Consider the following 27,709-nt stretch of genomic DNA (forward strand, 5'->3'; position numbering starts at 1 on the left):
AGAATATCACAGAATTGATGCTGTGCCATTCTTAGTCCCCCAAATGCTTCTGTGTTTGTAATATAATTATCTTAATATCTCCTTTACATACATTAAGTACCATATCAGTTACAATTTTTGTTTCTAATGCCCAACATATTCAGAAAAGTCAAGAAGAGAAGGAAAGTGTACTGTATATTCACCACTGTTTTTACTCCTTTCTATGTTTTTTCTTTCTTCCCAATGGAGTTCAAGATCCCTGCTTTTATCATTTCCTTTCCGTTTCAAGACCTGAGTCTTTATTCATAAAAATTTTTTTCTCTGAACTTTAAATTATATTTTTTAATTGATCTATAAGTTTACTGTGTGTCTTCTTCAGTGAATTTTTTTAAACTTTGGATATTGTATTTTCATTTCTCGAATTTCCATATGGTTCTTTTTGAAGTTTTGGTTTCTCTGCTGAGATTTCCTATAAGAAGAGTTAAAATAGGTGCTTTAAACACCTTTTGTACTCATTTCAACATCAGGAGTAGGTAGGTTGGCAACTTATATTCGATTTCTATTCATTTGAGATTGTTTTGGGTTCCTCTTCTTTCCTTAAGGATATTTTTGCTCAATAGAAAATTCTGATTTGACAGTTCGTTCAGCGCTCTAAAAATGTGCCAGTTCCTTATGACTCCATGGTTTCTGCTGAGACACTGCTTTCAGAGTGTCCCATCTCCGTAGGTCAGGAGTTGTTTCTCTCTTCTTGCTTGCTTCTAAGTTTATTCTTTGTCTGTAATTTTCAGAAGTTTGATTATGTTGTGTCTTTGTGTTTATTCTGTTTGGGATTTGCCCCGTTTCTGAAACTGTAGGCTTGTATCTTTTACCAGAATTTAGTACATTTTAGCCATTTCTTCAGATTCTTTTTAGCCCCAGTCACTGTCTCTTCTCCTCCTGGGAGTCTGATGACACAAAATATTAGATCTTTCATTATGATCCTGGAAATATCTGTGTCTCTGTTCACTTTTCTCCATCTATTTTCTCTCTGTTGTCCAGGTTGGGGATTTTCTGTGTTTCTATCTACAAATTTACTAAATCTTTTTTCTGTTTTCTCTACTTAGTTTTTAATTTTGGTTATTTTATTTTTCAGCTATAAAGTTTCTATTTGGTTCTTCTTATGCCTTCTGTTTCTTTGGTGAGACTACATTTTTTCATTTGTTTCAAATGTGTGTATAATTGCCTTTTTTTTTTTTGGAGAGAGAGAGAAAGAATGAATAAGCCGGGAGGAAGGTCAGAGAGAGGGGGAGAAGCAGACTTTCTGCTGAGCATGGAGCCCGACATGGGGCTCGATCCCAGGACCCTGAGATCACGACCTGAGCCGAAGGCAGATGCTTAACTGACTTAACCAGGCACCCCTGTAATTGCTTTTAAAAGCATTTTTATAATGGCTTCCTTGAAACACTTGTCAGATGAATCTAACGTCTATGTCATCTTGGTGTTGGCATCTCATGATTGCCTTTTCAAGTTGAGATTATCCTGGTTCTTGGTGTAATGAAAGATTTACTGTTGAATCCTAGATGTTTCAGGCATAATAAATCTCTGTGTCTTATGTATGACTTCTGTTTTTTTAAGTCCCCTGTTGCACCAACTAGGGATCTTGGAGTGCTGCCTTGTTACTTGTTATGGGTAAAATTTCACTTTCTCCACTGAGTTCTGTTGACACCCTGGTGGGAAGAGGGGGGCATGTTATAACTATAAAGTGGTGAAAGTCCTGACCCTCCACAATGCCACTTCTGAGACCACTCCAGTGAGAGGATATAGCATGCCTCAATATCACTAGATTGAGACAAAAGCCTAGGAATCCAGCAGGGGTAAAAGTTATGACTCCCCTTCAGCCTTCTCAATCACTACTCTAGGTGGGGGATTGGGTCACCTCATTAATCTAGCAAGGGTAGAAGTCTAAGCTCCGCAGTTGGTTTTTGCTGATTGGAGTGGGGGTGGGTCTGCCATATTTTCCGTGGTGTTTGGTTGGAATAGGGCAGTTATCATCTAAATGTTTTCTGTCTTGCTAATTTATTCTTTTTCTGACCCTTTGGATAGAACGAGCATATTTTCTTGAGGTTTTATTATTGCTATTATTTTTTTTTAGAAGATTTTATTTATTTATTTGACAGAGATCACAAGTAGTCAAAGATGCAGGCAGAGAGAGAGAGGAGGAAGCAGGCTCCCTGATGCAGGGCACGATCCCAGAACCCTGGGATCATGGCTTGAGCCAAAGGCAGAGGCTTTAAACCCACTGAGCCACCCAGGCACCCCTATTGTTATTATTATTATTTTCTATATCCATTGTCATTTCCATGTTGCCAGCTTCTCTGGCATACAGTCCAGGACACATGAGGCAAAGAGAAAACTGAGAGACTCACCATTCTGTTGTTTCTTGGGTCTTGAAATCCCTAAGCTGGGATTCTTCCTCCTTGTCTCCTGCTTTCTGAATCCTCTTACGTTTGTCTTATACATAATATCCCAAGCTTTTACTTGTACTTAGCAGGAAGAATAGGGAGATGTAGATCTGTTTCATCTTGTCTGAAAATAGAAGTCACAATGGTCTTTGCATCATGAATGTAATTATATTTGAAAACAAATATAGTATGTTTCTAAAATCTGTAATTCCTGAGTAGAAAGTAACACATTACAATACTTCTTATAAAAAAATAACTAAATGCTGTTATAAATTAAACTGGTATATAATGAAAAGATTTGTAAGGTCTTGTCTTTAAAGTGATATTCAATACAATACAATAGAATTCTAATACATGAAAATTAGTTGGTTGGCCCTATTGGGAAGAGATTGTGTTAGGTTAACTTCAGTGGTGTACTAACTGCCTAAAGGAACTGTAATTTTCCTTTGACCTTGGAAAAAGATTTTCTTGTTGAAAAGCTATTTTGTTTTAAGCCCTATAGATTTTAACATGTCTTGTTTTAAATATGTAAATGGTTATATGTAGGAATGTCAAAGCACGAGTGCACATTACAAAAGACAGAAGATTCTTTTCTGGTAGCTATAAAATTGACTGTTAAAAATCACCTAGTGCTTTTTTTTTTCCCCCAATGGAGATGTCAAACTAAAATAACTATATATGTGTGTGTATGATTTACTTTCCAATTAATTGACTTCTTCCGTAGACTTCCACTAGCATAGTGAGTAGAAACTGAAAAGCGAAGAAAAAAGATTTGGAATTTTTGTCATACATGCTCATCCCTTAAAGTAAGAGTGCAATTATCTCTCTTGACAATATTGATAACACATCTGTTGTTGCATTTGCTATGCAATTTTTAATCTGTGACTTATGCTAGACATAAATCTATACATCTCTGCCAAATTTTATACCAAGTACAGGCATGTAATTTTCAAAGCTTATCCCAAGCATAGAATTTCTGAAAGAGAGAAAAGATAATTATAAGTTGAGTCTCAGTTTTCATAATGTGACTTCCTTCATTCACTTACCCCTTTAGAGCCATTAATGTGACAAGCATATCACATACAGAATGAAACAGATTACTCCAACAGCTAAAATGCAGGTACACGACTGAACATGTTAAATATATGTTTACATTTTAGTTACAAAGGAGTTGATTTTAGTTATGAAAAGGATTGGGAAAAACTTTAGAGAAAGTCAGTGACAGACATTATCCTAATGTAGTATTACTGTTAATAATTATATATCTTGTCATGTCTTTTATTATATTATTATGATGTGTTACAATAGTAATAAGAATATCTAATATACATATTTTAATGCTAATCATGAGTCAGACATTGTTCTAAGTGCTTTTCATGGACTTTATTACATATAAATTAATTCATTAATTGAATATAGAACTAACATAATGTAGCTTTTTACTGTTGACCGCAGTTGACCCAAATAAGTAAGATGATTTACATGTCATCAAGCAGTTAAGAATGTTTAATATAAATTTAAGCTATTTATTAGGGCAATAGTTATCAAATAATAATGTTTCACATTTTGCCAAGAGAATGCTGTTTTGTGTGTTAATAAAGATATAGGTCTTCCATACTGCAGACTGCAAAAGTGAAGCATGTTTTTGGCATGCTTATTCTTTTTTTTTTTTTTTTTAATATTTTATTTATTTATTTGACAGACAGAGATCACAATTAGGCAGAGAGGCAGGCAGAGAGAGAGAGAGGAGGAAGCAGGCTTCCTGCCGAGCAGAGAGCCCGATGCGGGGCTCAATCCCAGGACCCTGGGATCATGACCTGAGCCGAAGGCAGAGGCTTTAACCCACTGAGCCACCCAGGCGCCCCATGGCATCCTTATTCTTAGTTCCAGTGTTACACCCTCACTCTTTAGCTCCTTGCTGCCTTTTCTTCTCTGTGCAGAGCTTCTAAGCAGTAGCTAGAAGGGGATCTCTGCCTGCTTCTTTGCAGTAGACCCCACGGTTCATGAACCTGAGATGCACTAATCAAACTTGTTTTCTTGCTACGGTGATTATGCTAGGTATCACATATGAATGCACAGGCGTTTATCTTTCCTTAGTGATCTAAAGAGCAACTTTCTTTAAACATGGGTCTTTTTCACACCCTCCTCACTTTTGTCCCACAGGGAGTGACCATTAAAAACATCTGACAGCAAGCAGTTAACCAGTTTCCCGCTGAGATTAGTAAAATATTTAGTAGTCCTGCAACATCAAGGAATTTCAGCCCTGCAGGAAATGGTTTGATGGAACTTACTTTGGAGGTAGGAGGTAGGGAATTGACATTTTCACTTGGATGCCCTCTCATATTTTCAAAATGGCATGAAAAAATTTACATACCTAGCTTTTACTGTAAATTATTCTAAGGCTTATAGTATTTTTCTTTATTTCTTAAGTTATATGAATGGTTGAAGTGATGTGCGTCTCCTCTTCAGGAAAAAGAAATCTCTGGACTGGCAAAATCAGTATTAGAATGGACAATTATAGCATCTCATCTGGGTTTATGTGATTACAAGTCAAAACTAGAAAACTTATTTTAAAATAAAAACTATTATAGATTTGTACATTTCAAAGATAGCCACACTGTTTAATTTACATATATTGAAATTTTCTGCCCATCTTCTGATGGAATAATTTTTGTAAATCCATAAAAAAGAAACAAAATGTCAATTTACAGTATTTGATAGTGTTATAAATCCAAAACAAGTGCTATAACATTATAAAAATCAAGATCAATTGCTAACATTTTAGAGTACCAAAGATGGCAAAATGATATGATTTATAGACAATAAATCTTAAAGTACACATAGAAGATGACTTTTTTAATCTTCTAAAATTATCTTTATTCACTTTTCTCTAATCAAAATCAAGGTCCTGTGACACCGCATACTGGAATTGTTAGGGCCACGTTTGTAGAAACACACTGCTCTGTTGCAACAGAAAATGTTGCTCTGTCAGTTCTGAAGAGGTAGTGGGATTTATTACCCTAATTATTTCAAGCCAGTAGTCCTCTAAGAATTCTGGCTTCTGCTGATGCTTTGAATCAGAGGAAGCGTTTTTCTGTGTAGAAGGATGAATTTCAGAATGTCACTTGCACATTATCATTTTTTTGACATTCATAATTTTATGAACTCTAATGTTGTTATGTCCAAGAAGAAAATATGAAACTGAACAGAGCCGTATCAAACTTGTTTTTACAAGTGGCTGATGGAGTGGTGTGTGAAGTGTGACTATCTCTTAAAGGTTCTTATCTGTAGATTATTACTTTTTGTTTAATTTGGAATTGTCCTCAATAATTTCCTATTTTTCTCACATAATTTTATCTGCTTTATTGGGCAGCCTCAGTGCAGTGGAGGTATAAACATGGAATGATTTTATATTTTTCCAGTCACCACTTTACTCCATACTCTGTCAGGTCTCCCATTCATGTTCCTTTTTGATGTCTAGTTATGTTTAGCTTTTTTTTAAATTTAATTTCTTTTCAGTGTAACAGAATTCATTGTTTATGCACCACACCCAGTGCTCCATGCAATACATGCCCTCCGTAATACCCACCACCAGGCACCACCGAACCTCCCACCCCCGCCCCTTCAAAACCCTCAGATTGTTTTTCAGAGTCCACTGTCTCTCATGGTTCATCTCCCCCTCCAATTTCCCTCAACTTTCTTCTCCTCTCCATCTCCCCATGTCCTCCGTGTTATTTCTTATGCTTCACGAGTAAGTGAAACCATAATTGATAATTTGGAGATAATTGACTCTCTCTGCTTGACTTACTTCGCTCAGCATAATCTCTTCCAGTCCCATCCATGTTGATACAAAAGTTGGGTATTCATCCTTTCTGATGGACACATAATACTCCATAGTGTATATGGACCACATCTTCCTTATCCATTTGTCCGTTGAAGGGCATCTTTTTTTTTTTTTAAGATTTTATTTATTTATTTGGCAGACAGAGATCACAAGTAGGGAGAGAGGAAGGGAAGCAGACTCCCTACTGAGCAGAGAGCCTGATGTGGGGCTCGATCCCAGGATCCTGAGATCATGACCTGAGCTGAAGGCAGAGGCTTAACCCACTGAGCCAGCCAGCCAGGGGCCCCCGTTGAAGGGCATCTTGTTTCTTTCCACAGTTTGGCGACTATGGCCATTGCTGCTATGAACATTAGGGTACAGATGGCCCTTCTTTTCATTACATCTGTATCTTTGGGGTAAATACCCATTAGTTCAATTGCAGAGTCATAGGGAAGCTCTTTAAAAATTGAGTCTAGTTCATGGTAAAATGCCAAACTCTGATCCCAGCCATTGCAAGCCAGTCAGTTTTGCTCAAGACATTTGGAGGAGGGAGGGTGTACACTGATTTCTTTTTCCCTTCCTCTCATTCCAGTGTCATTGAATATAGATGTTGGGGTGGGGCTTTTGAGACCTCTTCATCATACTCCATCTGTTTCATTTTGTGGCCTTACTGCACTGGTGTTGGGAGGCCTGGAAGGGGACCAAGATAGGGGGGAGATGATACCCTAACCTGGTTTCATCCACTCTGGTTTCCATGTAGATGACATTCATAATTTTCTTTAGGCAGCATTTAGTTTCTTCCAGTTTCCTCTGTCCCTGAAGGACAGCCATATTTCCTTTGGACTTTGCCAGTGGTCCTTGCCTCTGACCCCGTCTGTTGGTAGGTGTGTCTTTGTTTGGCCTGAGTATCCCTTTGGCTTCTGTTGAGCTTCTCTTTGGCTCATGGGCCAAGGGCTCATGGCTCATGGTCATGAATATGTAGGGTGAGCATATCTCTCTTCATCTTTTTTTTCATTTTGTTTTCAGGCACACTGTGTGCCTAGACTCCTTCAGCAAGCTCTCAGGTATCTCCAAACTTAATCTCTTTATTTTCCTATGTTTCCAAACTGCTAGGGGCACATACTGATTTCTGTCAAGATTTGTTTTCAAAGGAAACCTATGGGTTCTGCTAGGGGACAGAATGTAAGTACTCCCACTCTGTATTAACTTTTTTCTTAGAGCTACCCCACTCATTGAAAATGTTATATTTCTTATAAGGGTGACAATCAAGATAATTCCCTCCCCTTCACTTCCCCCTTCCTAGTTCTTCTGTGTATTGTTGGATCAGTTCTGCTGACTCTTATTAAGGGGTTGGGAATAAGGCCTAGCCTTAATGTTGGCAGCTCTTAGCTCTCTTTTTGTTGTTGGCTGTGGTCCTGGTGTTGATTCTAGGGCAGTAGAGAAAGTCCCATGGGGATTAGGTTCTTTTTAAATGATTAAAAAGCCCAGTGACTTAAGTAAAATAGATGTTTATTCTTTTCTCATGGAAAGGTCTGTAAGCTTATATTCCAGACCTAGTGTGATGGGTCTGTTTCATGGAGTCTTCAGGGACCCAAGTTCCTGCCTACTCACCACCCTGCCATCTGTAGGTTTCAGGCCTTGTCCTTTGGTCAAAGATGGTGATGTCTGTCTATATCCCAAGCAATGGGCTGACAAAATGAGTCAAGAAGAAGCAAAAGGCAGACACTCAAAATCTCTCTCTTTTTTTTTTTTTAAGTTTCCAGAAAGCTGTTAATGGAGTTCTTTCATTTACCTTCTACTCAGTCACATGGTGTCTTAGTTACAAAGGAGCCTGGGAAATATGAACTTTATTCTGAGCATTCATGTAGCCAGCTCGGAATTACTGTGGAAGAATATTAGAGGACAATTGGCAGTCTCTGTCACATTCACTGGATGCTCTGACATTTTATTTGCGGCTGTGTGCAGACTTACATCTTTATATTCATCTGTTCTGTATGAGTTATATGTGGTCACCAGTGTTGAATGTCTGTGGGAGGCACAGTGTTTCATGGGGTATCGCAGGCTTCCAGGAGGAAGTTAATTCTTTCAGTAATGATATCTAAGCCATGGATGCAAATGCATTTTGGAGTTTATATTTTCTACTGGGATTGTCTTGTGGTATTTCTGTCCTTTGTAATTTTCATTTCTCTAGAAGAAAGAATAGAACTGCAATAAACTGGTTAACAAGTGTATTCACTGTCAATTTGGATATTTAGGGAAATGACATGTCTTTCATACAGACTTTCAACTGATGTCAAAGGGTAATTAGGTTTTATTTTAAAAAGCATGTTTTATAATAGCACTCTGTATGACATCATATTTTAACGGTACCATGAACAGCTGTGAGCTATAGTTATTTTAGTGTCACCATTTATTGGCTTTTGCATAAACCTGTTATGTGATAAGTTTCATTTTCCCCCATCATATGTAGCTGATGCATAGTAAACAACACATCCACATGCTTGAACTCACATATACTGAGTGACCTTTCAGTTTGCTTAGGAGGTATACTATGGTGATTTAGAACTGTTGTCAAGACTTTTCCCCCAAAGTTAACTTGGAAAAACTATTTTTATAATAAAATCTCTAAAGTGCTTTGGAAATAAGCTTTGTATATTTCCTCAATTTAAACTCTAAACTACTTTTTAGAGATTCCAGGATTTCCCTACCTTCAGGGAAACTGATGGCAAATCTTAACCCTACCAGCTTAAAAAAGTTCAGTTATTAAAATATTAGACTGAGATCCATATTGTTGTCATTTTCAGTCAGATGTCTCTTTTCCATGACAAAATATACATGGACCATAATCTATAATAAAGTTATATTACATAATATAGGGTATTACACAGCAGTCAGAATTAATTCAGAGAACTAATATGTGTTTTAATTTTCTTCCTCACGAATTCAAGATTTTCACCTCAGCATTTATCCTAGACCTATACACATTTAACAAGTTGAGCCAAGTGATAACTAATAGACCAGTTTTCTCTGTAATATAATTAGTAGGAATTCCATTCTATAGGCTTGTTTCATTAATTTATCTCAAAAGTAATGCTGTTTTTGCTTTGTTAGCTTAGAATTAAAATAAGCGCTGCGTGAAAGAACTTCTGTGAAAGTAGATAAATGAGGGGATGTAAATTTTCCCACCGGGAAGAGAGACTCACACTTCCCTTTACTCCCATTTACCCTACTTCTGATACGGAATGTGTCTTACATGTGGTTTTAATAACGGTTGGTTTTATTTAACTAAAAGAAAAATAATATGTAACTTTATTTTGGTCTGCACATTAGAAATCATTTTAGTTTAATTCTACTTGATTGTAATGTTAAAATGTCAAGCAGAACATGATGTAGTGATAGCTGTATATATTTAATAGTGGTTTTATAAAGACTATAATGTAGAAATAGAAGAATGTCACTACCAATTAAGTGGCAGTCACACAGACATAGAGTCAAAGATGAGTGAAAATTCAGGTTGACAAAATTCCATTGAAATCAAGTGAACTTTGCCTTACGCTTACCCTCAAGTCTTTTATGCATTATGCATTATGAAAAGCTGGACTTACAAAGACAGGTATAGCACTTAATTGCGAATTTTTCTACTGGCTGTAATAGTGTAAAACATTTTATAAAGCATTTCCTCAGCTCTTTCACAACTTCAGAAGTACTTAAAATGGAATTAATAGATTTTCCATCGATACTGTAAGGTCCTGATAAGGTTTTAAATATTTGAAGTGTGTTCTGCATAAATTATTTGAATTCTTGTGGAAATATAGAGCCTTTGGACAGGACCTGTTGCATCTGGCTCCCTCTTACAAGTGGTGTTCAGCAGATTGCATGTGTTCTGTTATAGGTTCACTACTGTGATAGACAAAGTGGCAAAGAGTGTGTGACCTGTCTGACATTAGCCCCTGTGCAGATGACTTTCCATGCTATTGGAAGCTCCATTGAAGCCAGCCATGACCAGGTATAATATGCCACTGCCATTTTGCTGCGTTATGGCCCAGCTGAGAAATCAGAGACCATAAAAATGGAAGCTACACGCACACATACAGCTTTGTTTCCCCTAACATATTATCCACTAGCACCATGTGCTAGAATTTTGAAAAATCCACAATTTTTGTGTTGGGAAACTGGTATCTTAGGAGAGTTAAATTATTTTAGACTTCTAGTTTGTAGTTCATTATTAACTGAAATATAGAATTCTCTTATACAGAAGAAATAATTGCCCTACAAGTTATCTTTCTTTTTAATAATTACGTGTAAGAAGCAGGGTTAGCAAAACTAGATAAACTGGAGTCTCACTGTATTATAGTCATGTAGTTCTGTTGATGAGGGTTGAGTATTACAGAATGTGTTTAAAATAATTGAACTTTCAGAACCATCAACTTACTCCCATAATTTGGGATATTACTAAAATGATGCACCAGTGTTGTTTCTACTTTTAAAGCTTTATTTCTGAAATAAGGCTAAAAATCTGTAAAGTATATTGTTTAATAATAACAAAATTCCTTTGTTTAGTTAGCAGCTTAAAAATGCATCCTGCATATAAGATAATAGATATTTTCAACTAAAATAATCATCAGATTAGATTAAACTAATGATCTGGGTCATAGAGTTTCTAGTTTGGAGTAAAAATAAATACACATGCACACAATTTACCGTTTGACTAACCAGCTGTGCTTTCTAAATTAACTTCACACGCAGAACAGTGGGCACCCACGTTTATATCCATTTCTTAGTAAATTTGAGAGTTTCTTATTGTCTTGCCAGACTAATCTTTTTCCTTCTCTCTGAGGAGTACCCTTGCATGAAAAGAATAAAAGAACATAGTAGTGTATCTTCTCAAACACATGATTTATTGTCCAACTCAAAAAAGACATTCTTAAGGGCACACCTCTCTTAAGGGAACATAATGTTTCAGACATTGTGGGTTTTCCAATCATGTTTTGTTGATTGATGGCAAGTTATTGTGGGGTTTAGGAAAAAGCAGCTAATTAGGCAGAAAACCTGAGTTTTAGGAACTAACCATAGCGTAAGTTAGATGCAGCTACCTGAATGGATTCTGCCTCTCTTTAGGACCCTGTTTTCTGGAATGTTATATAAGGGAGTTGGTTAGATGACTTACAAGACTCACTCCAGTGCTACCGTTTTATGATTCTGTGACTGATCTTCCTGCTCCTGGTTAAATGAAACCAACTAATAATAAGCAGTTGACAGCATATTGACCTTGAAAGCAGTTTTGAGATGACTGCAGTGCTTCTCCGAGTTTGGCCCTGACATACGCTCCCGCTGCAGGAAAGCATGCAGCAGCAGTAGAGGGATGGGACCTAACCAAACTTACAGAATACACTTCCTGTATAAAATGATAACTTAGCTGTATGCTAGGTTCGGGAGAAATGACAGGAATGTTGGACATGGTTCCTGCTGTCGTGGAGCCTGCAATCTAGCAACTTTACTACTTTGAATATTTACCAAAAAGTCTAGCGACTGCTGTACCCCCCTATATCCATTCATGGCAGAAACAGATGCAATAGCAGCACGAGATAACCATCCTGCAAAGGCCTCTCCTTCAGCCAAGCAAAGAAATGAAAGTGCTTCAGAAGCCCACACACCTGAGAAGAGCAAGAGCAACCCACTGTTAGCAGAGGTAGCATGTTGCTATAAAATGGCACTGGAATGGGAATAGAGACTGAGATCAAACCTAGATTTTCCATGAAGTAGCCATAGGAACTTGTCTCTGTACCTGTTGGAACTTGGCTTCTTCAGGAGTAAAATAATGAGGCTGGCTCAGGCTTATGCCCAGTCCATGTGGCCACGTATACAAAGCGCTGGGTTAGTGTTAGTCCGTATGGCACCTTTACAAATTTAAAAAAAAAAAAAAAAAAAAAAAGATGCTTCTACCTCAAGGCATTTTATTGCTATCCAAATCCGTAAGACCTATAGCAGGAATAGAACCCCCCACCCAACACACACACCCATGAAGTGTTCAGTACATAACCTGCACATAGAGGTCTTATACTTGATCTATCTGGAATGTCAGTTTTACTCAATGGTAAGTAAATAAAGTTATTTTTATATTAAAGCAAATACAGTTGCATTGGAAATGAACTTGCATGAAATTTTAAGGTAAAAAAAAACTTTTCAGGAAAGGCATTGATAATGGTCAGATGGATGGATGGAAGATGGATGGTTAGATGCGTAAATGAAGGGAGCTGTGACTGGAGTGGTCATCCTGTCTGCCACATGCTCTACTCTGGCAGCCTCTGAGGTACAAATGGAAGTAGGGGCGTGATCAGTGCTCCTCCCTATACTTGGGTTACCGGGCTCCCTGAGGAAGGGAGACACAGTGAACCTCTGCTCCACATCCTGCAGCTTTTCTGCATTATGTTGCCATTACCCTTTCCTCATACTGAGGGTCTGTCTAAGCAACAAGTACTTCTTCACCATACCAAAAGAATAAACTTGATCTCGTAAGTCGGAAAGGGTGGACCACTAAATGCTGCTTCACCTATTAATGAGTAAATACTGGAAAACATTTTAAAGCAAGAAAAATGATGATCACTTACAAAATGTTTTCTATTCTTAACTCATTTGAGCCAATGCAGTTGAGCAAACAATAAGTATTCTAGAAAAACTATACGTAAAATTTAGAGGCATCCTTCTTATGAAACTCACGAGGTTCTTATCTATGTAGAAAATGAAGGCGAGCAATGGAAGAACTATCTAGCCTTGAACATTTACAGTTTATGTTTATTTTTAGATTTAACTCTAGGAACTCAGTGAAGTAAAGAGTAAATATATTATCCAGTGTATTTACTCATGTATTAAGGAGTAAAAGGACAAGGACTGTTAAAAATATCTCTATCAAAGGTCCATACAGATCTACAGAATGGAGGAGAGAGATTCAGTATCATCTGTATGCTGATGATGTCCAAATGTATGGAACTTCCGATTCTCCCACCTCCCTCCGCCAAACCTGCCTCTTCCTCTTCCCCTGTCTTTTCCTTTTATCCATCCTGGTAGATGACACCACCATCTACCTTGTTGCTCAAGCCAAGCTCCTTGGAGCATCTTTGCTTCCTCTTTCCTCAAATGCTACATCCAGTTCCAGTATCCCTTCCTCTGAATTACATCTGTCACCAGACCACTTTCCACCACCTCCAGTGTTGCCATTGTAGTCACTATTATGGGTTTTTTTTTTTTTAAGGTTTTATTTTTAAGTAATCTCTACACCCAACATGGAGCTTGAACTTAACACCCCCAAGATCAAGAGTCTCATGTACCGACTGTACCAGCTGTACCAACTGACCATCCAGGCACCCCCTATCATGTTTAGACAATTGTGCAGTAGTCTTTACACTAGCTTCCTTCTTTCTACTTCTGTTCCATTGTGTGTATATTCCACACAGTAGCCAAAATTATTTTAACTTAATCAGATCACATTATTCAGCTGTTTGGAACCTTCCAGTGGCTTCCCATCACACTTACTATAAATCCAGAATTTTTGTTATGGCATGTACGTCCCTATGTGATTTGGCTTTCTCTGCTGCTCCAATTGCAATTCCGACCACTCTCCTTTCCACTCAGTATCCCAGTCTCATTGGCTTCGTTGCCAGTTGTATCATGACATGAAAGAAACCAGACTCAAAAGGCTCCATACTATAGATGCAATGTGTATGACCTGGAGAAGACAGAATGATAGAGATAGAAAACAGATCATTGGTTGCCAGGGCCTGAGGAGGGATTGACCATAAATTGTCACAACAATTTTTGGGGGTGACAGAAATGTGCTATAGCTTGTTGTGGTGGTAGAACATGACTGTATGCATTTACTAAACTTACAGAACTGTATGCTGAAAAGGGTACATTTTATTGTATTTAGATTACACCTCAATAAACCTAACTTAAAAAAAAATCCAGATTTATTCCTTTATCAGTGACCCATATACGGAATTGGCCCCAGAAAAATGTAGAAACATGACACACCCTTTTCTTTCCTGCATTCTCTGAAAATGTTGGATCCACCTTAGAATGCACTAAATTAAACTTAGAGCCAGATTTAGAGCTTCTCTGAATGTTAGTGGTTAGGTAAGGTCTACTTCAGGCTCTCAGGATTATTATTAATCTCCAAAAAGTGTGTCTAAGCCTGCCTGACTTCAGAGAAACGATCTGTAGTATTTTCCATTTGGAAACTCTGAACTCTCATCCAGGCAGTGGACAGTCATTCAGGCTGGTTGCTGCCTGGGAGTCCCTGTGGTGTCTGGGTAAAAATGGTCTATGTATGTTTGCTTTATTCATCACAGCAAATGTGATACTATACATTTACATTAGTTTAGAATGTTTAACTGTCTAGAATAAAAACAGTTTAAATTCCAGATACTGATTTTCTTTCCGAATATTTTTTAGCAAACATTTGTTGACTAAATAACTCTCTGGGAATATTGCACTAGTTACTAGAGCATACAAAGGTAACTGGCTTTTTCTAGTCCTCGTAATAAGCTAGATAACTAACTTAATGTATTCTTAATGGAGGCTAATCATCCTGTGAAATTTAAAATCTGCAGATTTCATATGGTGGCTTCAGTGACGAGCAGTCATCCTTATTCATTAGTGGAGCAAAGAGCGCATTTATTTGGTAAGATGGAGCTAGTGGGGGTTTTGCTCTATGTTTTTCAGTAGTTCCTATTTGGAAATTAAATTTATATTGGTTAGTGGTTATTATTAAAAGCAAAATCCTTTGTAATAGCACAGAAAGGTTTTCGGAATCTTCTAGCTTGATATAATTCACCAAATATTCTTTCCTCTCTCTTCTGGCCTGACACTTTCTACATCTTTCTTCATCACCCTTGGATGTTACTGAGCACTGCTGACTCTCTGTGTCTGTTACTAACATCAGTCACCTTCTAGGTACCCTCAAAATCATAAACTTCCTTCCCTCTCTTTTTATTTTTTTTAATTCACCTTTATTTAGACTGCATTATTAATCTCACAATTTCAACTATACTGGGTAAGCAGACATAGATTTGTTCAAATACTGCAGGTTAATTTCTAGTTAATAGTTTTACCACTGCCTACCTCATTTTGTTCAGGTTAGCATTGGAACTCACTTGCTTCATATAAAAAAAATGAATAAATCAACGACCTAACCAAGCACTAACTCGCCCATGAAGTGTGACATATGTCAACTACTATTTGCTCTAATCTGACTTCTAGTCAACATAAAATGAAATTATGATATAAATGGTGGTGTATACTTAGCACAGTACTTAGAATTTATGAAATGAAAAATTCTTCAACAGAAAACAGGAACCAAATTTATATTAAATGTGTTTACTGTGTACTAGATACTATGCTAGGATCTACATCCATTATTTTGCTTAATTCTCATAATAATTCTATGAGGTATAAACTATAGTGTTTGTATATTTGCTTCATGTGCTACATTACCTGTAAGAGTTTATGTGCACATTAGCAAATCAAGTGCAGTTGTTCCCCATGTGTGTGCTTTGACTAGAATTCAAGGCGGACCTCTCAGTGAAAGGACAGCCACAAAGTGTAACAAGTTACAAATCTAATGGTTATTTCTGTTCTACTTTTGATTAGTTAAATTCTGCTCATAGTTTTTTTGTTCCAATCAAAAATCTCTTTCCCTTAGTAATTATTCCATAATGTCTTACAGTAATACAATAGCTTAAAACTGAGAAAGTAAAAGCCTTCACACATATTAAATATATACTATCACAATAATAACACATGGATTCATTATAGACTATATACAGAACTTTTGTGGTACTAAATGGTCTTAAATGATTGTGCATATAGTCCCTTTCCCTTGAGGTAATTGTAGCCTAATGAATTGTATCAGCTAGGATCCTTTTGGCTACGAGTAACAGAAAACCTGACTCATACTGGCTTAAACAATAAGGAAACTTGTTATCTCCCATAACAGGAAGTTCAGAGGAAGAGTGAACTCCAGGGTTGGTTGATAAAGTAGCTCAGTGATGTCAGTAAGGACTCAGTTTATTCCATTTCTTAGCTCTGCTTCATCCTCTGGCTCATGGAAAGATGGTGACAGTCGTTCTCTGTGTCACTGGGAGTGTAGCTACATTTAAAAGAAAATGAGAGAACTGATCATACTGGTCTCCTTCTAGGGGCAAAGACATCTATATCAGGAGCTCCTTCAGCTGTCTTTCCTTCATGGCACAGGGTTGGATTGGGTCATTCACAACCCCATCTCTAAACTAGTTACTGACTGGCAAGAGAAATGAGATCATTATGAGTTTATTTTTATTTTTTAAAGATTTTATTTTTTAAGTAATCGCCCAATGTGGGGCTTGAACTCATAACCCCAAGCTCAAGAGTCACATACTGTACTGACTGATCCAGCCATGTGCCCCAAGATCACTCTGAGTTTATTGTTTGTTTGTTTGTTCTTCATTTTATTTTATTTCTTTTCAGTGTTCCAGCATTCACTGCTTATGTACCACACCCAGTGCTCCATGCAATATGTGCCCTCCATAATACCCACCACCAGGCTCACCCAACCCCCGACCGTCCTTCCCTCCAAAACCCTCAGTTTGTTTCTCAGAGTCCACATTCTCTCATGGTTTGTCTTCCCCTCTGATTTCCTCCAACTCGCTTCTCCTCTCCATCTCCCAATGTCCTCCGTGTTATTCCTTAGCTCCACAAGTAAGTGAAACCATATGATAATTGACTCTCTCTGCTTGACTTATTTCACTCAGTATTATCTTCTCCAGTCCCGTCCATGTTGATACAAAAGTTGGGTATTCATCCTTTCTGATGGAGGCATAATACTCCATTGTATATATGGACCATATCTTCTTTATCCATTCATCTGTTGAAGGGCATCTTGTTTCTTTCCGACAGTGGCCATTGCTGCTATGAACATTAGGGTACAGATGGCCCCTCTTTTCACTACATCTGTATCTTTGGGGTAAATACCCAGTAGTGCAATTGCAGGGTCATTGGGTAGCTCTACGTTTAATTTCTTAAGGAATCTCCACACTGTTTTCCAAAGTGGCACCAACTTGCATTCCCACCAACAGTGTAAGAGGGTTCCCCTTTCTCCAAATCCTCTCCAGTACTTTTTGTTTACTGTCTTGTTAATTTTGGCCATTCTAACTGATCTAAGGTGGTATCTCAATGTGGTTTTGATTTGAATCTCCCTGATGGAAGTTGAAAGGATGATGATGATGATGAACATTTTTTCATGTGTCTGTTAGCCATTTGCATGTCTTCTTTGGAGAAGTGCCTGTTCATGTCTTCTGCCCATTTTTTGACGTGATTATCTGTTTTGTGTGTGTTGAGTTTGAGAAGTTCTTTATGGATGTTGGATATCAGCCCTTTGTCTGTGGTGTCATTTGCGAATATGTTCTCCCATTCCGTGGGTTGCCTCTTTGTTTTGTTGACTGTTTCCTTTGCTCTGCAGAAGCTTTTGATCTTGACAAAGTCTCAGAAGTTCATTTTTGCTTTTGTTTCCTTTGCCTTGGAGACGTATCGTGAAAGAAGTTGCTGTGGCCGATGTTGAAGAGATTACTGCCTATGTTCTTCTCTAATTTTTTGATATATTTCTGCCTTACGTCGAGGTCTTTTATCCATTTTGAGTTTATCTTTGTGTATGGTATGAGAGAATGGTCGAGTTTCATTGTTCTACATGTAGCTGTCCAATTTTCCCAGCACCATTTATTGGAGGGACTGTCTTTTTTCTACTGTATATTTTTTCTTGCTTTGTTGAAGATTATTTGACCATAGAGTTGAGGGTCCATATCTGACTCTTCTACTCTGTTCCACTGGTCTAATACACCAGCTCTCTTTACACCTTTACACCTTAAAGAACTAGAGAATAAAAAACCAATTAAGCAAGCCCCACACACAAGAAGGGAAAAAATCAAGATTAGAGCAGAGATCAATAGAAGATCAACAGATAGAAACTAGAGATACAGTAGAACACATCAACAAAACTAGAAGCTGGTTTTTTGAAAGAATCAATAAGATCGATAAATCATTGGCCAAACTAATCCAAAAGAAAAGAGAGAGGACCCAAATTAATAAAATTATGAATGAAAGGGGAGAGATCACGACTAAGGAAATAGAAGCAATCATCAGAAATTATTATCAACAGTTATATGTCAATAAGTTAAGCAACCTGGATGAAATGGATACATTCCTGAAACCTATAAACCTCCAAAACTGAAACAGGGAGAAATTGACAACCTGAATAGACCAATATCTAGTAACGAGATTGAGGCAATGATCAAAAACCTCCCAAAAAACAAGAGCCCAGAACCTGATGGTTTCCCTGGAGAATTCTACCAAACATTCAAAGAAGAAATAATACCTATTCTCCTGAAGCTGTTTCAAAAAATAGAAACAGAAGGAAACCAGACTCTTTTTATGAAGCCAGCATTACCCTGATCCCCAAACCAGGCAAAGACCCCACCAAAAAGGAGAATTTCAGACCAATATCCCTGATGAACACGGATGCCAAGATTCTTAATGATCCAATAGTACATTAAAAAGATTATCCACCATGACCAGGTGGGATTTATCCATAGGATGCAAGGTGGTTCAACATTCGCAAATCAACGTGATAGAACAAATCAATCAGACATGAGAGAGAAGAACCACATGGTCCTCTCCATTGATGCAGAAAAAACATTTGATAAGATACAGCATCTGTTCCTGATTAAAACGCTTCAAAGTATAGGGATAGAAGGAAAATTCCTCAACTTCATAAAATCTATCTATGAAAAACCCACAGCGAATGTCATCCTCAGTGGGGAAAACTGACAGCCTTCCCACTGAGATCAGGAACACAACAAGGATGCTTACTCTCACCACTCTTGTTCAACATAGTACTAGAAGTCCTAGCAACAGCAATCAGACAACCAAAAGAAATAAAAGGTATTCTTTTTTTTTTAAAAAAGACTTTATTTATTTATTTGACAGACAGAGATCACAAGTAGGCGGAGAGGCAGGCAGAGAGAGAGGAAGGGAAGCAGGCTCCCTGCTGAGCAGAGAGCCCGATGTGGGGCTCAATCCCAGGACCCTGGGATCATGACCTGAGCCGAAGGCAGAGGCTTTAACCCACTGAGCCACCCAGGTGCCCCTAAAAGGTATTCAAATTGGCAATGTTTGTTTGTTTTTTAAGACTTATGTTTTTGAGAGAGAGAGTGAGCAAGTAGGAGGAGGGACAGAGAGAAAGAAAGAAGCCTGAAGCAGACTCCCTAGTGAGCGCAGAGTCTGATGACCTGGGGCTCGATCCCAGAACATTGAGATCATGTCCTGAATCAAGATCATGATGAAGCCAAAATCAAGAGTCTGCTGCCTAACCAGCTGAGCCACCCAGATGCTTCAAGATCACCATAAGTTTAAATGAGGAATTAGATGCCATAAATACAATTTTAAGTTTTCTACTAAACCCATTAAAAAACTTTAAAAAAAAAAGCAGGTAAACTTTATCTTAATATATTTTATTTAGGGGCATCTGGGTGGCTCAATTGGTTGAGCAACTGCCTTTGGCTTGGGTCAAGTCCTGCATTGGGCTGCCTGCTAAGTGAGGAGTCTGCTTCTCCCTCTGATGTTCCCTCTCTCATGCTCTCTCTCTCTCTCATTCTCTCTCTCAAATAAATAAATAAAATCTTAAAATTTACATTAAATATATTTACTATATATTAAATATATATTTTAAATATATATTTTGGGTATATTGGAGATATATATATATATATATATAAAATATATATATAATATAATATATGTAATTTAACCCAATATATCTAAAGTATCACTTCAACATATAATCAACTTCTAAAATTATTGAGGTATTTAATCTTTCTTCATATATATCTCATTTTGGATGAGCCACACTTCAGGTGCTCAATAGCCACATGTGTTTAGCACAGTGCAGGTCTGTGGGCATTATGATTTTGTCCCTACCTTTGTCTCCTTTCTCTTCCTTCACCATTTGCCCTGTACCTAACTTATACCCACACTTCATGTTCTGGCACTTTTGAGTTTCCGTATCTCATGCTTGCTTGCATCTGTATCTTTGTTTCTACATCTTCCCTCTGTTTGGGCCATTCTGTCCTTTCTCATAAGAGGAACTTTAATTGTTGTGTCTGTCAGATCCAACCAAGCTGTCACTCCAGTCAACAGGTCTTCCCCAAACCTACTTTCTAGATTATTCCACTATTCAACTTATCAAACTGTCTTCCCATTGTTTTTCTTATTGATCTACTCATTAGGCAGTGACCTCTGTGAGGTACAGGGCAGTGTCTCATTCACCTTAATACTCTCCATGCCTGTGCTCTGGCACATAAAAGACACTCAATTCATGTTAATAGATTGGAATTGAATTGAATGAATTTTGAAGAAAATGAGAGTAACTTGGATTTGGTAGAATTAGTGAGAGAAATACAATCTTTGACCGAGTATGCTTTCTCTCGTGATGGCCTTATAAGGACATTATTTGTGAAAGCATTCTGGAACTTGCATATGTTGACCTCCGAATATTTACATACTCTGAATATATATAACTGTCATTAAGAATCCATCATATATTTCCATGAATTTGTGTTTGTATCCTCTAACTTGTCTAACCTATCACGTATACGCTTACAACCTTCTCAGGGTCTTCAGATTTAAGGGACTGCCTCCTGATTCTAGGATCCCATAGTGTAGCATACAAGTCAATATTCACTGAAAAATGTCCTTGGGGACTGCAGTCCTCAGAACCTAAAGAGGTTTGAACTTCATAGGTTTGAACCTAAGACAAATAAAGTTTTGTATTAATATAATAAGGGCATATATAAGTGGCATTGGATAATAACAGACCCCTGTCATCATCATCCTAGGGTATCTATAATAGGGTTGTGGCATTCTTTGTTTTACATAGATTCAATATGGGTTTTGAACTTCAGCTGTTTCACTTGCCACACATAGCAAGCCACAGCTGAGTGCAGTTTGTGTGTGGGGGGAGGGGGGGTTTCAACAGAAAGGGTATGATCACTGCCATTGGCAGCTTCTGCAAGGTCCTGCAGCTGCCGGAATTCAAAACATAACTTGATTTCTATTTACTTTTTATGAAATAGGTGCTAAGAGAGATATTAGAAAGGCACATCAACTTTAATGTTTGCTTTGAGAAATTGCTTTCATATTTACTGATGTTTTTTCATATTGAGTTATTTCAAAATATCTCCTCTACTTGAAACATATCTCATGATTATATGACTAAAATTTCTTCTTCTGACTTTTAACTTTGTTATATGAAATTCTCATTTTACACAAATATGTATTATAGTTAAGGAATTTACTCATATCTTTATTTCTTTACATTTTATAGTTCAGTAATTAGCCCAGTAGTTCAAATAGTGTTTTGTTTTTGTTTTTAGTTTTTCTTTAATTGAGATACAATTGACATATAACATTGTATTAGTTTTAAGTATACAACATTTTATGGGAAATGAGTGCCACAGTAAGTTTAGTTAACATGTATCACAATACATAGTTATAAATTCAGTTATATCTTCAAAGAAAGCATTTCAGAAGGAAGTCACTAGGAACAACTTCTCCCAATAGTTAATTACTCATCGATGGACTAGAATAGGAGTCAGCAAACTATGGCCTGCAGGCCAAGTCGAGCCTACCATCTGAATTAAGAACGGTTTTCAGATTTTGAAATGATGGAAAAAAGATCAAAAGAAGAGTAATATTTCATAACATGTGAGAATTATATGGAATTCAAATTTTAGTGCCTATAAATAAAGTTTGACTGGAACATAGTCATGCCCATTCACTCAGGTAGTATCTGTGGCCACTTTCACTCCACAGCATCGGAGAGGTGGTTATGAAAGAGACCCTATTGCCTGCAAAGCCTGAAAGACTTACCATCTGCCCCTTTACAGAAAAAAATCTGTTGGTCTAATTCCTGGAGTAGGAGAAAGAAACATTAGGCCTTCACCTTCTGAATTTGTATCAAATGATTGTTTTATACATGGTCACTCAGAGTTCATTCTCTTTTAGAAAGCCAGTTTTCTGGAAATACTTCCCATATTATAGCACAGTTCGACTTGATTGTGAATTTTGAATTGATTTACTCTACAATGGAGATCAATTTTATTCACTAAGGGAATAATAAGTCTTTCTACATCAGCATTCATCAGAGCACTGGAAGAAAGTTTGTCTGTAGCAAAGGTTACTTTTTTCTCCTTTTAAGAAATCATAGAAATTTAGAAATCATAGCTGGGCTTTTTTTTTTTTTTTAAGTGGGGAATATTCTCTTGTTTCTGTAGTGATCTTTCACTTCTTTCATTTCAGATGTGTAAGCAGTTTCTAGAACCAACAGTGAGTTATAGGGGAAGGTGGTGGGAAGACTAAATATTATGTATTTTATAACTGACTCATGATTTCATTTATGCTTAGTATAGCATGACCACATTTCTAAGAGGTTGCGTATATCCAGTGATATTGTGCACACAAGTGACTTACTAACTTGACCTATAAAATAATTTTGGACTATAGTCAAAACCCAGGAACTTAACTTATTGCTTTCTTTCTCCTGCTTTTTCCTGAAGTGATGAATAACAGCTATTTTAATCAACGGAACGCGTGAAATTCCAAGTTTCAAAAAACCCGACTTTTCTCAACTACACTAAAAATGATTTTTAGGGTGGTTATTTGACCCATATCCCAACTTACCTGTAGCTCAGTGTTTCAAAAGAGATTACTCCTTTGAAGATAATTTCATGTTCATGATCTCAACAAATTTAAGTACAAAACCAAAGTGTTTTCTAGATTTTTCTCCCTAATAACTTCTGTTCAGTTTGGGACCTACATACATACTCCATGTCAGTAGTTCCTTAATTTTTAATTCAGTTTTCTAATTTTACATTATTTAAGTAGGAATTTAATATTTCTACTGATCTGTAGATCAATATACTGAAGTCGATTTGAAGATCATTGGGGAAATATCCCACAAAACCTTTTTGTTAACAGTTCATACTAATGAATCATAACCAGATACATTATTTAAACAATAAATACCATATGTATATAATTGAGTAAATGGATGTGAAAGTTATAGTGAAAAACTGTTGCATATATAGACTTTTTTAAAGTGACGATCAATGGAATATAGGTCCCTAGGCCACAGATTTGAGAGCGTTATTGCCCACTGGAGGTCACTTTTACTACCTAAAGAGTATTACCTTCCTTGTAAACTCAAATTATGGTGTTGTGTCTGATTTATTATACTATTTAAAACTGAAAAACAGAAACCTTCTCTCTCTTAGTAACACACCTTCAATTAAGTCATGCCTCTCCCCATTTCCAAAATTCTTTTTTAGACAAACTAGTTATTTTTCAGAATATTCAGTTTTATTCTTTCATTACTAATAATTATTTGGCCTGCTCTCTTTGTTTCTAAGTTGGCAGCTAATGCCGTTTCAGATCACATATTTTTAAAATAGCCTTTAATTAATTCGCTTCTTTTTGCAGCCTCTGGTGAAAGAATTTGAAGATAGTTTTTTTCTTTTTTTAAAGATTTTATTTATTTATTTGATAGAGATCACAAGCAGGGAGAGCAGCAGACAGAGAGGGAGGGGGGAAGCCAGCTCCCTGCTGAGCAGAGAGCCAGATATGGAGCTCTATCCCAGGACCCTGGGATCATGACTTGAGCCGAAGGCAGAGGCTTTAACCCACTGGGCCACCCAGGTGCCCCTGAAGATAGTTTTAAGTCCCCAAATATTTAACATATCTGAAATTAGTAAGGGCCAATTAGTGATAAAAAATGTCTGTTATCCTTGCTAGGCAATCCAGTGGTGTGCTACCAGCAAACCTGGTACCTTTGGCAAGAAGTGGCACCATTCTACCAAGACCCACGCTTAAATTTCTCACTCTGAAAGACTAATATGCCAGTAGGCTTCCGGCTTGGTTCACTAACGTCTTTTGCAGAGAGAGAGGTCATGCCTTCACATAGGTTCTTGCTGTAGAAGAAAACACAAGAGATCAGCTCTTGGACAGATTTGCTTGGCTGTAGTTTCCATATTACAGATACATTTCTGCTTTTAGGCCACTGTTTGCTGGTCTCCTTACCTAGCAGATCCTTACTGTCTTTTTGGCTGAACCTTGAACTCTGACTCCTGGCAATTTAGCTCCTGTCTGGTCTCTTGGTTTGTCTTGGCCTACTAGTACTTTTGTTCTGTTTGGTCTTGTACTGCCTAACTGACCCTTGACATTGGCTTCTAACTGTTGTGTGTCCTTCTCTGCACCTTGCATTACAGAGACTCATTGTTCTCATGTTGCTCTCTAAAATGAAAAGTGCTTATGATTGACAGAAGTCCATTTTATCGATATTTTATTCTACAGTCATTATTAAATCCAGAGAATATCAATGACTTATTGGTGGGACTGATATTCAGTTTGTGTACTCTGATATAGTTGTGCATACATACATTAATGGTTTAAATACTTTCATACTACTTGACAAATAGCTACTGCCCCATATTCCACCCCCTACCATCATGGCCTCATGTCTAGGACCTGTAGGACCGCTTCATGATCTAGGAATATTATAATGGATCATTTCTTGGGACAGCAGGAGTTTTCAGGAGTGTTTTGTTGTCTGATTTCATTGGTGTTAATGCCACACAACTATTAAAAATGTTAAATATCATTTCTTCTTTCGGAGTTATATGTAAGAGTTAAGTTCTTTGGGGGGGAGGCATAGAGACATTCTAAAGTGATCATTTTTCTTAAGATTTTTAAAAATTTCCCTAGGAAAAGAAGAAGCATTTTATTAATTCAGCAATCATATACTAAGCATGTTCATCACTGTAGTAAACAGTAAGAAGTATTTCCAATTTTGTAAACTGGGAAAGCCCTCAAATTGAGTATAATCAAAAGTTGGTGATGGGCTCTATGGGATCTCTCTGTACTTTCTGTTCAATTTTACTGTAAATCTAAAATGCTTTTAAAAATAAAATCCATGTAAAAGGAAAAAATATTGGAGAAAAAACATATATAGAAACAATTGAGGACTGATTGCAAGCTGACATGATTAATGTCAGAAGTGTTTACAAAATCTATATATGTGTATGAATATTGAAAAGCTGTGAAATACAGAAATGATTGAGAGTAGAAGAGTTCACCTCAATCAGCTTCTTCTAGGAGTTGAACCCAAAATTGAAAGACAAATTGCAAGGGCTGTCCATATAGGGGAACAACTTGAAAAAATTAGAAACATGGAAATTGGCGAAGGAATATGTGGGGAAAGAAAAACTCAACTTGGCAGGAGCTCCAGGAATAAATGATGTTGCATAAGATCAAAGCAGTTGAGTACATTTTGACAGGTTAAGCAGCATGAATTTTATGTTTTTGCAGCAAAGAACCATTCTTCAGTCAGTAACAAGGGATATGACTATCTGGTGTCTGTAAGGTCAATGTAGTGGCCAGATGAAGAATTGACTGTGGTGGGGATGAAAGCTTCTGTCATAATAATTCAGGAATGAATGGGTACTGGTTATCTTGATGGGTGTGTCTCTAAAAACGGCAAGAAAAACAGCATCTCTCCCAGAGACACACTGCACGAAAAGAATCAGCAGAACTTGGTGACCAGCTGAGTATGACAGGAGGAAACAGAGGGATTAAAAATAGCTTTAAAGGCACACTACCAATATGGCAGAATGTGAGCTGGACAGTTGTTTTCTAAAAGCAACAGTGAGACTAGACAAAGTATCAAAAAGGGCAATTTTAGCACTCTGGAAACTGACCAAAATCACTCAACAAATTGAAAAGTACTATTCATGGAAAAACTATGGACTTCAGGTAAGAAAAGTAGGATTCTGTGGTGTTCCTGTCTGGAGCTGCTGCCATGCCCCACCTTCAGGCTCAGTCAACATAGTAGTTCTAGAATGATGAGGAAAGCCATGAAAACCAGCAGTTTCATTGGAGGAATGGCCTCACTTGGTTTTAAGTGCAATGTGAAAAACCCTATGCCCACAGGCATTGTGAATAACAGTAGACATCTTGGTAGCAAACAAATAGGAAATGCTAACTAGTAGCTTAGTAAACCTGAGGTTACAGTCTTGGTTGGGGTCAACAGCAAACCAACAGGCTAGCCAGAAATTTACCAAGGAGATTTGGGAAATGATACCATGAAAGGAGCCCTGAGAGGCCAGAATATTTTCCTGGCTGATCAATAGGCTTTATACATCTGCATGAGAGACCAGAGAGGGCCCAAGATATATATACATCACCTTGCTGCTCATGGAATTCTGACGTATGCAGAGGAGATGCAAAATGGTCTGGCAGAAAGTAAATGCCAAGGCTGACTTGAGAACTGCTTGGGCTTTGAATGAGCTCCCCGACCCAAACACAGCTCCATTGGCAACATAAAAGCTTTATTGGCTTCTTGTGTTTGAGCACAATTACTAATCAGTAATTGACTAAGCTATACAGACACAAGTGTGACTCCTAGGAAGTCAGAGAGAGACACAAAGAGCCACGTGCCATGGGGAAATCAATTCCACAGATTTAATCTAGGCAAATTCATAGCAGAAGAACAGCAACAACAACTCTGAGAGAGGAACATCAAAATCCAGAGTTATTACACTATCGTATCTTAAATTCCAGTTTTTAACAACAACAAATTACAAGATATGAAGAGAAAGGAAAGGTTTACCAATACTGAGTGGAAAAAAAATGTGGGCCCAGATATTGGACTTAGCAGACAAAAACTTCAAAGCAGCTATAATAAATATCTTCCAAGTAATGTAAGGAGCCACATTTAAGAACTAAAGAAAAACATAATGACAATAATTCAAGAAATAGAGACTCTCATTGAGGAAATAAAAATTATTTAGAAGATCAAGTAGAAATTCTAGAAATAAGAATTACTGAAATGAAAAATTCATTAGAGTTTTCAACAACAGATTTGAGATGGCAGAAGAAAGAATCCATGAACTTAAGATGGATCAAAAGAAATTATCCAGTCTGAAAAACAGAGAAAAAAGAATGAAAAAATTGAACAGAACTTCAGAAACTGTGGGACAACATCAAGCAGCATATATCATAAATAACATTAAACACCATTATCTAGGTTGACTTAACATCTGAAAATCACACTGTATACATCAGATTAATAAAGGAGAAAAAACACAATAATCTCAGACACAGAAAAAGCATTTAACGAAATCCAATGCCCATTCCTGATTAAAAACTGAACAATTTAGGAATAGAACTCTTAGGTGTTTTCTTAATTTGATAAAGGACATCTGAAAAATCTATAGCTAATGTCATCTTAATGGTAAAATATTGAATGCCTTGCCCCCTAGTTTGGAAACAAAGCAAGGATGCCTGCTCTTAATGCTTCTACCCAACATTATTCTAAAGATTTTAGCAAGGG

At 37.2% G+C, this 27,709-nt stretch overlaps 1 protein-coding gene across 2 annotated transcripts in view; it reads left to right on the top strand.

Moving 5' to 3' along the window:
• LOC111156774 (staufen double-stranded RNA binding protein 2) overlaps window positions 1-27,709 on the top strand; it is a 318,514-nt gene that overhangs the window by 197,825 nt on the left and 92,980 nt on the right. For both annotated transcript variants that reach the window (XM_022517840.1, XM_022517841.1), the window contains one exon: window positions 10,136-10,249. In XM_022517840.1, coding sequence (XP_022373548.1) covers window positions 10,136-10,249 — 114 coding nt within the window. The remainder of the gene's footprint in view (window positions 1-10,135; window positions 10,250-27,709) is intronic.

The sequence above is a fragment of the Enhydra lutris genome, unplaced genomic scaffold (genome assembly GCF_002288905.1).
Source record: "Enhydra lutris kenyoni isolate GAN:26980312 unplaced genomic scaffold, ASM228890v2 scaffoldscaffold49, whole genome shotgun sequence".
In the NCBI taxonomy this organism is placed as follows: Eukaryota; Metazoa; Chordata; class Mammalia; order Carnivora; family Mustelidae; genus Enhydra; species Enhydra lutris.